Genomic DNA, 10,000 nt, shown 5'->3' on the forward strand with positions numbered 1-10,000 from the left:
CCCGTGACAACGTTCCCTCTGGATTGATTCTTCTCATGGCTTCTCGTATTCTGTTTTGCTGAAACACAATTCCTCGTGCTATCAAAAATCCAGTCATTCTTTTGTATCCGGTTTCCAGAAATTTGGCCAAAATACGGTGTTCATCACTCATTGAACTATAGACTGCTCTACAACGTACAGCAAAGTCATGCAATCGCCTTCCCACAGTTCAACGGCCTACACCCAAAATATCAGCTATGGCCGGAGTACTAAACCGTTGCTCGACAAGAAATTGTAGTTGTTCTTTTGGGATATTAAACTTTGGCCTCCCTTGAACCCCTGTGAATACAGTTCCTGTAGTGTGAGAGTTCATACACTGACTTGCAGTCATCGTATCTCTCACCTCATGAAGAAGATTGATTACCCTTGGGTCAATTACTTCACCACACTAATATCTCACAAGGATGTTAATCACCCAATCAAGGCGAAACAGAATATAATCCAAGCCATCCACGTCGTGGTTACCCCTTGCAAAACGTCTTTGAATATCAACAACATAAGCTAGCACACATTCTCTCATCAAAGCCATTTCAGCCTAGTTCATATTCAGGCTTAATGCGGTAACGAGGTAAGGTTAGAGTTAATTTTCGTTGAGTGCTAAAAGTGTTCATAAATTATAATGCGCAACTGGTTCATACCCAGGTTCCTCTCATTTCGTTGTACAACAGAACTGAATTTAGGATGGCGTCAATTTCTGTTCTGTTGCTCCAATTTCTGTCCCGCTGTGCTTTCGATGTTTAAATTCCGTTCTGTTAATTCAATTTCGGTTTTGATTTCCTAAATTTTATTCTGTTTGCTCAATTTCTATTCTACTGTCTTGAAAAAGAATTTGATAAAACGTAATAAAATTGAAAGGTTCTGCATAACAGAATTTGAAACAGGATTTTGACGGAGATGACCCCTCATAGAAAACATGGTTAACATGCTTGAACATTTTCAGACACAATAGGTGTGGGTTTTACGATTGTTGAGTATTGTGTAAATAGCACGAGTCTAGAGAATTTCGATTAAATCGTTTTTGAATATTATTACGTTTTGGGTTTCTTCCAGATCTGTTTTACGACAAATTGGCGCCCAATGTGGGGCACTTCTAGCCCAAAGACGACTACAGACCCGAAGGAAACATTGAGCCGTTTGCGATCAATGCGAGGTGGCCATCGTGGCACTGTAACGAAATTGAAAAAAGAAGTTGACGAATTGCTGAACAACGCGAGTGCATTCGATGTGAACCGACTTCAAGTAATCGACCGACAATTGGAGGTAAAGTTAACTACTCTGGACAAACTGGACACAGATATACAAAATCACTGCGATTTGGAACAACTCACCCAAGAGATTGAGGAATCTGACCATGTAACCGCAAGAATCTTGGAATGCCGAGAAAGGATTCGAGTGTGGAACATTCAAGCATCATATGTTAATGGTTCATCTATGGGGCAAAATCTGTCTTCTCAGCATTCTTCATCGACTATGAGCTCCATTACCATGACCAAACTTCCCAAACTTACACTTCCGAACGTGTTTTGGGATTCGTACAATTCCGCTATTCATTCCAATGAAGCAATTTCCGATATCGACAAGTTTAACTACTTGAAATCTCTGGTCGAGGGCCCAGCTGCACGCGTCATACAGGGTTTGAATCTAACCGAAGCCAACTACAACTCAGCCGTAGAATTACTAGAGGATCGCTTTGGCAAACCTCAACAGATCATCAGTGCTCACATGGACGAACTGTTGAAGATACCAAACTGTGTTAATGACAAGCCGCATTCGCTTAGAGCCGTTTACGACAAGATAAGCGTTCATACGAGGGGTTTGGCTTCATTGGGTGTTTCTTCGAAAGAATATGGCAGTCTGCTCATACCCGTGATAATGTCGAAGTTACCGACCGAAATCCGAATTCAAATCGCTAGGAATTCAACTACCGACGTTTGGAACATAGAAGATCTCATGAAAATCATCAAAACCGAATTGGATGCGCGAGAAGCCGGTGAATCTGTTAAAACCAACGATAACTTCACTCGAAAGCCAGCGCCATCGAACAACGCCCCTCACAAGATTTCAGGAAAGCCCACTTCTTCAACCTTTCCCTCTAATCATGATCAAAGGTGTCAAGGTGTCGAGAATTTCACTATTCGTTGTGTGTACTGCGAAGAGCCGCATTACTCCGCCTCATGCAAAAGAGTCACCTATCCTCAAAAGCGCAGAGAAATTCTTCAAAGAAACAACAGATGTTTTGTGTGCCTCAGCTTTGGTCATCGCGGTCATGAATGTCGATCAACGAAAACGTGCCGCAATTGCAAACAAAGACATCATCAATCAATTTGTGGAGGATTCAACAAGCCGTTAAAAACAGGTACTACTGTTCCAGTGATCGAAGAAAGAGCACCAGACAGCTCCGAAGCGATCACTAATACAACGTCTGGAAGGAATGAGAAAGTACTGCTGCAAACCGCTCGAGCCTTTGCTACTAATGAAGACGGAACCAAATCGACACCAGTGCGAGTTCTTTTCGATAATGGCAGTCAACGTTCATATGTGACCAACAATTTGAAATCGAACTTAAATTTGAAGCCCTACAAGACCGAGACATTGCATTTGAACACTTTCGGGGAGCAGCGCTACCGAAAGCAAAGTTGTGAGGTTGTAAAACTGCATTTACACAAATCCGGTCATGAAGAAATTGAAATAACCGCCTTGAGTTTTCCAGTGATATGTTCATCGGTGTCAAGCAAGATTGACATCCATAAATTTCCTCATCTCGGGTGCTTAGAATTGGCCGACGCTTTCGACAACGAAGGAGGAGATTCAATCGATATACTTATTGGTGCTGATAATTATTGGAACATCGTCAAAGGCGACACCGTACGCGACGAGTCCAGCCCGATAGCTGTGAGGAGCAAGTTAGGATGGCTTCTTTCCGGTCCCAGTGGAATTCTTGCTCAATCAAAATTTAGTAATTGCAGGTGAACATGATCTCTACGTTAATGAAGTTGATAACGACCAGCTAGTGGACACTCTCAAACACTTTTGGGAGACTGAAGCCATCAGCATTAAAGAGAAAATTGCAGACGAAGAATCAAGTGAAAATTGGTTTCTTAAGGATTTCAGTTACGATGGCACACGTTATGTTGTTGGTCTACCATGGAAAATGGATAGAGAGCCTATCCCAAGCGAGTATCAATTGTGTTACAACCGATTGAATGGACTTCATCGCAAGTTGAAACGAGATCCCGAGCTACTAAATGAATACGATGGAATCATCAAGGAACAACTGCAAATGGGAATAATCGAAGAGGTCAAAGAAGAGAAATCAAAGGAAAAGTTCAGCGAGAGCGTTCATTATTTACCTCATCACGCAGTTCTTCGTCAAGACCGTGAAACCACTAAGGTTCGAATTGTGTACGATGGTTCTGCGAAAACGCCTGGTAATTCCTCATTGAATGATTGCCTGCAAGTAGGACCTAATCTCATCCCTCAGTTATTTGACGTTCTCGTAAAGTTTCGCTCAAATCTGATCGCACTAACCACCGACATCGAGAAGGCATTTCTCATGATTTCAATGAATGAATCGAGCAAGGATCTTTTACGATTCCTGTGGTTTAACGATCCAACAGTAGTTCATCCCAACGTCGTACATTTTCGATTTTGCAGGCTGGTCTTTGGACTTAGACCCTCACCTTCAATACTTGGCTCAACCATTCGCTATCATTTGGATTTCTGCGAAAAACTAAACCCTGAACTGAGAGAAGTGATTAATCTGCTACAAGACCGTTTGTATGTTGACGATTTTCTTGGAGAAGCCGATTCTGTGAAAAGGGCCGAAGAAATTTACCAAAAATCGAGGGATATCATGCGTACGGGTGGTTTCAATTTGCGAAAATGGAATTTCAACAGCAAAGAAGTACTCCAAGCCATTAATGCTTAAGAGAAACTGCCTTGTGAAGAGAAGTTTAAGCAACTAGCCGAATTCAGCCAAAAAGACGAATCGTACGCCAAGGCAACGACTGGCCCGACAACCAACAATCAAGAAAGCAAATTTGTTAAAGTTCTTGGCGTTAATTGGAACACTGAATCTGACGAGTTCCTCTTCGATTTTACTGAGCTAATTAAATTTGCAAGATCTCTTCCTGTCACAAAACGATCACTGCTAAAACTGAGTGCAAAAATCTTCGACCCGCTTGGTTTGCTTAGTCCGTTTTTAATACAGATGAAGATTATGTTTCAAGAAATTTGCACTCAAAAGGTTGACTGGGACCAAGAGCTCCATGGTGAAACGCTATTGAAGTGGAATTCATTTTTGACCGAACTGGAATCATTGAACAATGTCAGGATTCCGAGATATTATTTTCACGCAAATTTGAAACCCTGTTCCATTCAATTACATGGCTTTAGCGACGCGTCAAAACAAGCCTACACAGCTGTGGTTTATCTAAGGTCATCATACGATAATGGACATGTAAAGGTCAGTCTCGTGTCATCCAAGACCCGTGTTGCCCCTCTGAAACAACAGTCAATCCCTCGCCTCGAATTGCTGGGGACATGCATTTTGGCGCGACTGATGGACACCGTTCACCGCTCTCTGCCTCAACAAATCCAGAAATTTTACTGGACTGACTCAAAAACCGCACTCTGTTGGATTACGAATGAAAAACCCTGGAAACAGTACGTAAATCACCGGGTCGCTGAAATCCGAACCTTGACAGCCAAAGACGAGTGGAATTATTGCCCTGGAAAATTGAATCCCGCTGACTTGCCTTCACGTGGAATGACCGGAATCGAAATAGTAAATAATTCGACTTGCTGGAATGGACCTGAATTCCTTCAAATGAATGAACGCGACTGGCCAGATGTCCAATCAACTTTGGTAGACGAAACTGCTTTGTCCGAACTGATAAAGAACCCGCCGGAAGCCACGCACGTGTTGACATGTTATGAAGCGAAGCAACAAGAGATAAATCTTTCCCAAATCATCAATTGTGATCATTTTAGCAACTTGGATCGCCTGCTACGCGTCACGGCGTACGTGTTGAAGTTTGTGAATATTCTCAAGAAGTGTCAATCAAAGTACACAACCGCCAGACAAGAGGAGGTCATTGATTTCGAGGATCACAATGAATTGAATGCATCGAATGTGAAACATTCAGAGACTCTCTGGTTTCAAATAGTCCAAGCGAACGCGTTTTCAAGTGAAATTGTTTATATGCGGAAAGGTCATGGTGCGAAACCCCCTAGAGTTGATCAATTTGCATTGTTCTTCGATGACAACATGGTGCTCAGATGTCGTGGAAGGATCAACAACTCAAGTTTACAACCAGAAAGTAAAAATCCAATTTTGTTACCTTTGAATCATCTTTTCGTCGATTTGCTGATCTGTCGAACTCACCAGAAAGTAAAGCATAGTTCTGTCCAAACCACACTCACCACGCTCAGAGAACGTGTTTGGATTCTCCGGGGTAGACAATCAGTGAAACGTGTATTGAGACGTTGTCTTACTTGTCGAAAACTTGAAGGATTACCGTATTCCAGCTGCAATGTTCCGGATTTACCGGGCGTGTGCGTCTCAGAAGACCCACCATTCACTCATACGGGAGTAGACTTCGCTGGACCTCTTTTCATTCGAGGAAATTCTACCGAGAGCGAAAACGACAAGTGTTATGTATGTCTATTTACTTGCGCATCTACAAGAGCTGTACACCTCGAGCGTGGAGTCTTTCCTGATCCTGTAACTTCAAAGTGCTACTGCGACAAAAATACACTTTCTCTGATCTCTCCGGATATCAAATCTACACTACCCAAATAGTAATTGTTCCAAATCTTAAGTCGAAATTCCCAAGATAAGTACGACAAATATGACAGTAACTACCTGCTCTAACTGTCTGCCATTTCTCAAATTAGAGAAGTCCGAGGTGGAAAGCAGAATTAGGTCGAAAACTGACGTCATAATCGCAACCAAACTCTGAAAACGTGGTTAATTCAGTATGCTGAGTGGGAGCAAAAACAACAGCTACTCAATAGTCTTTTGCAGATGAATTAGCCACATTTTAGAGTTTGGTTGTGACTATGACGTCAGTTCCGTTCTCGACCCAATCCTCCTGTAAAACTCGGACTTTTCTAATTCGAGTAATGGCGGATGGTATGTTATACCTATTAGGTAGGTCATTTCTATACCCAGCCTTTTTAAGATAATCAAAACAAAGGGAATGAGGGTGCTGGCCACGAGTACAAAATATGTACTTGACTAAGTGGGAGAGCCGAATGAAAAAATATTTGGCTCTTGGTCATGGCATACGGTACCCAGTCCCCTCAGTCAGCTCGGTTCCGTCCACCTGGCCTGACCCAACTTTGTCAAAATGTTATCATATGACCAATTGGGAGACAAAATTGATTGAAATATTAACTCTCGAGACCATATGCAAACGGTACTTTCATCAGTGTTTTTGCAAAGGAAAGAGCCATACGGGTCATAGGATTATGACATTTATATTAAAAATTAATAAATATTTAAAAAGGATTGTGAACCATTTTGTTGATGTAATAAGTAAAGTGACCAAATTAGTATCTCATGCACATGTCAAGCTTATTATCCATCCTTGCAAAGTGGTCCAAACTCAATTTAAAGGAGGAAGAAGGGTGACTGAGACCAAGAATGTGAACACACTGCACATACGGAAGGCTAGACTGCGAGCCATCTCTCATTTTGCTTTCAGTTGCTTGAGCGAGAACGTGTGGATCTTCATTTTTTTTCTTTTCCCATGTCTTAATGGCTCTATCCACGCTTCTTCACTCGTGAGCGCTTTCTCATTGGACTAATTTTTGGGTACCATTCAACCAGGCAGGCCGCATGAGTTTGCAAATATGTTGAAGGGTTTAACTTTTCTTTACCTTTTAGTTCTTATAGCAGTGATGACTTCATCTGTGTAGGAGTCAGCAAGTCTGCCAAAAATACTTCCTTTGGAGAGTGACAAGTGAGTTTCTATTTTTTTTTTTGGAACGCATTGTTTAACTCACTGTCCAGTCCAACGAGGTCTTTCCAAACACAATGTACATTTCTACGACAGTAATTGCCATGCAGAAAATAACAATAAAAAAAACTAGATAGGGGTTCCATTCCATCAGACTGGCCTTATGAGTTTGCAAGTACGTTCAAGGGTTAAACTTTCCTTTGTCTTGTCTTTTTGTTTCAGTTCTGATAACAGTGATGGCGTCATCTGTGTACAAGTCACTGAGTCTGCCACAACACTCCCTCTGGAGAGTAAAACGTGAAATTGTATGTTTTGTCATTTAACTAAGCAATCATAGATCACGGTGTTAAAAATAGATTAGTACATCCTGCTTTCATAAATCTGACATGTATCAGTCGCTCATGTTGTTTTCAAGCTTGATTGCATTTAGGACGTTATAGAACACATTATTTACAACACGTCGGCATGAGGATTTCTTTTTAGCATTTACTTATATTCTCATCTATAACCATGAGTACTCTTATTTTAGCACTGCAAGTTGCTCAGGCGGAGATCACATTAGAAGAGATGGTGACGACTCATCATCTGATGAAGGCTCTCAGGTATTCATTAATCAACTCTTGAATTTCTATGCGCGCACTAAATCTACAAATCACCTCCCATCCCTCTGTAAAAATAGGTAGTTAAATAATCAGTGCATTAAAGTTATCTTGTCACAGTTCTGTGTCGTTTGACGTAACTTAAGCTCACACTTGACCAAATTGATGTAGACAATCTGACGGGTTACAGCCCAGATTATAGACTTTGCCCAGTTAATCTGATGGAACAAAATTTCCTTTACAGGCTGGAAGTGAAACAGATGAATGCAATGTACAGTACTGGAATGATAATCCAATGCTACCAGTTTATGCAATGGGTCGACGAAGTGGCATAACCACAGAAGAAGCCGTTGAAATCCTTTCAAGCCCAAACATTCAAAGTTCAAAAGTATCACAGGATTTACCCACGTCAATATCATGTCCATTTGGAGGCACCGCACGTGAAAACTGTGAAGAACCTTCTGGCCGATGACATGGGAGCAACGTGGACAAAGACATTCTTCTTCAAGCGACCCAGCAAAAAAAGACCACCGACCAAAGTCACAGGGAAAATGTTTGGGGTCGTTGGTGTATTCAAGTGCTGGCGGTAGTCTTACCGCAATAAAAGTGACCCAGAGTAACTTGGAATACTCATACATTTCACAGGTTGGTACCCTGTGGTCTGTATTTCGTGGTAACCAAATAGACCTAACAATTAGGTCAAATTCGAAAATTAGTAGGCCTTCGGATAACCAGCTGAAACATTAGGACGTTACCGGATGAAGTTCTGCAAACTGAGTGTTAACATCGGAGATCTTAATTCCAAAGCCTTAATATATAGATCTAGCCAAGCCTAAAAGCGGAGCTCCCGGCTTGTTTATTCTTACTGGCTGTAGGATTAGTGAAAATAAAAGGCTTTGGAACTGTAAGCCTTTGGGTTTTCCTGGAAATTGCTTAATTATGTCATTTTCTTCGCTGCCTAACTAGTCAATTCCACAGTTAATTTTACCTGAAAAACTGACTGATCGCATGAATCACGAAGGGATGAGTGTGATATCGGTTTTTCCAGCGAAATCTACTGTTGAATTCACCAGTTAGGCAATTATTTTTTCTTGAATGGCAAGAGTTTGCAAAGAAAACAAGCAAATCCTCACTGAGCAAGCGAACGGAAAAGGAAAGAAGCCATTTCAGAGTCGACGGTCAAAAGTAGAAATTAGAAATCACAGACGTACTATAGCTCGTGATGTGACAGATCGTACTTTATTTATTCCACTTTATCTCTGAAAATGAGATCATTTACGTTTTGATGTACTTCATTGAAAGACGCCAGCTTGGCTTAGAACCAGAATCGGCTAGAAAGGACAAACTTCAAACAAGATCTCCAACAAATTACCTGCACGTGCTCTAAACAAACTTCTGAAAACACAAGCTGGTTATATTTCTCCTTACTTTTTGCGAGAACTCATTGCGATTACATGTGTAGAACACAAGTGCAAAATTTTCTTGTCACTGTCGAGGCACATCAAAAAACAGTTAGGCAAGCGGATTAAAAACTTCTTGTTCGCTCGCATTTAATTTGAGCAGTTAACGCACGTCATCACAATCGAGATTCCAAGGTGTTACAAGACCCAGACTCTTGGAACACGGGTGACGGTTCAACTACACACCTTTGCTGATGCCTCCCAGCATGGCTATGCCGCTGTGTCCTACTTAAGATTTGTTGATGAGCGTGAAATGACCCATTGTTCCTTTGTTCTGGGCAAAACCCGAAATGCACCCATAAGGGAGTGGACAATCCCTCAGCTTGAGCTGCAGGCCGCAGTGTTGGCAGCACATATGAGCCAGACAATCCTGAAAGAACTTGACTTCCAAGGCCATGAAACGTACTTCTGGTCTGACTCCACGACATCCTTACAATACATCAAGAATGCAACGCGTTGATTTCAAACCTTCGTTGCGAATCGTGTGTCTGAGATTCATGAAACAACCTCTCCTGAACAGTGGCATCACATTCTCGGTGTTATGAATCCAGCTGATGAAGGCTCACGTGGTGTCAGTGCTGAGTATTTCCAAGCAGATTGTCGGTGGTGGACAGGCCTGGAATTCCTCTGGCAACCAGAACATACATGGCCATCAGTGTCTCTGAGAGAAGTACAAGATGACGACAAGGAACTTCGAAAGTCCTCAAACGTCTTGTTAAGCGCAAACATGTCGCAAGTTGATCTCCTTTTGCAGCGTCTTTCATCCTGGCCCCATTTATTGCGAGTGATGTCTTGGGTGCTGCGCTTTATCAAGCGGTGTCAGAGAGAAACCCATAACGCCGTACCTGTAATGACCCCGACTCTTTCGGAACTACAGGCGGCAAGCAGAGAAGTTGTGCGCGTTGTCCAGCAAGAATGCTTTCATGAAGAGTATGTG

The 10,000-nt window shown here is 42.0% G+C and overlaps 2 protein-coding genes across 2 annotated transcripts in view; both read left to right on the forward strand.

Annotated features, from left to right (window-relative positions):
* The first annotated feature begins 1,116 nt into the window (after positions 1 to 1,116).
* On the forward strand, positions 1,117 to 3,967 carry LOC138009637 (uncharacterized). Its single transcript, XM_068856685.1, has 2 exons — positions 1,117 to 2,968; positions 3,033 to 3,967. Exons 1-2 carry the CDS (start codon positions 1,117 to 1,119, stop codon positions 3,965 to 3,967), a joined length of 2,787 nt encoding a protein of 928 aa, XP_068712786.1.
* A 5,637-nt stretch (positions 3,968 to 9,604) lies between these two features.
* Positions 9,605 to 10,000, forward strand: part of LOC138009638 (uncharacterized) — a 1,596-nt gene continuing 1,200 nt past the window's right edge. The window contains exon 1 of the mRNA XM_068856686.1: positions 9,605 to 10,000. This exon is cut by the window's right edge and continues 1,200 nt beyond it. Within this exon, the coding sequence (XP_068712787.1) occupies positions 9,605 to 10,000 (396 nt within the window).

Source organism: Montipora foliosa, chromosome 7 (assembly GCF_036669935.1).
Source record: "Montipora foliosa isolate CH-2021 chromosome 7, ASM3666993v2, whole genome shotgun sequence".
NCBI classification, from domain to species: Eukaryota; Metazoa; Cnidaria; class Anthozoa; order Scleractinia; family Acroporidae; genus Montipora; species Montipora foliosa.

Bases quoted from the DNA above. Each gene is read 5' to 3' on its own strand.
- LOC138009637 (XM_068856685.1), top strand. From the start codon at position 1,117: ATGTGGGGCACTTCTAGCCCAAAGACGACTACAGACCCGAAGGAAACA. The intron at 2,969-3,032 runs GTGGAATTCTTG...ACGTTAATGAAG, and splicing joins ATGGCTTCTTTCCGGTCCCA to TTGATAACGACCAGCTAGTG.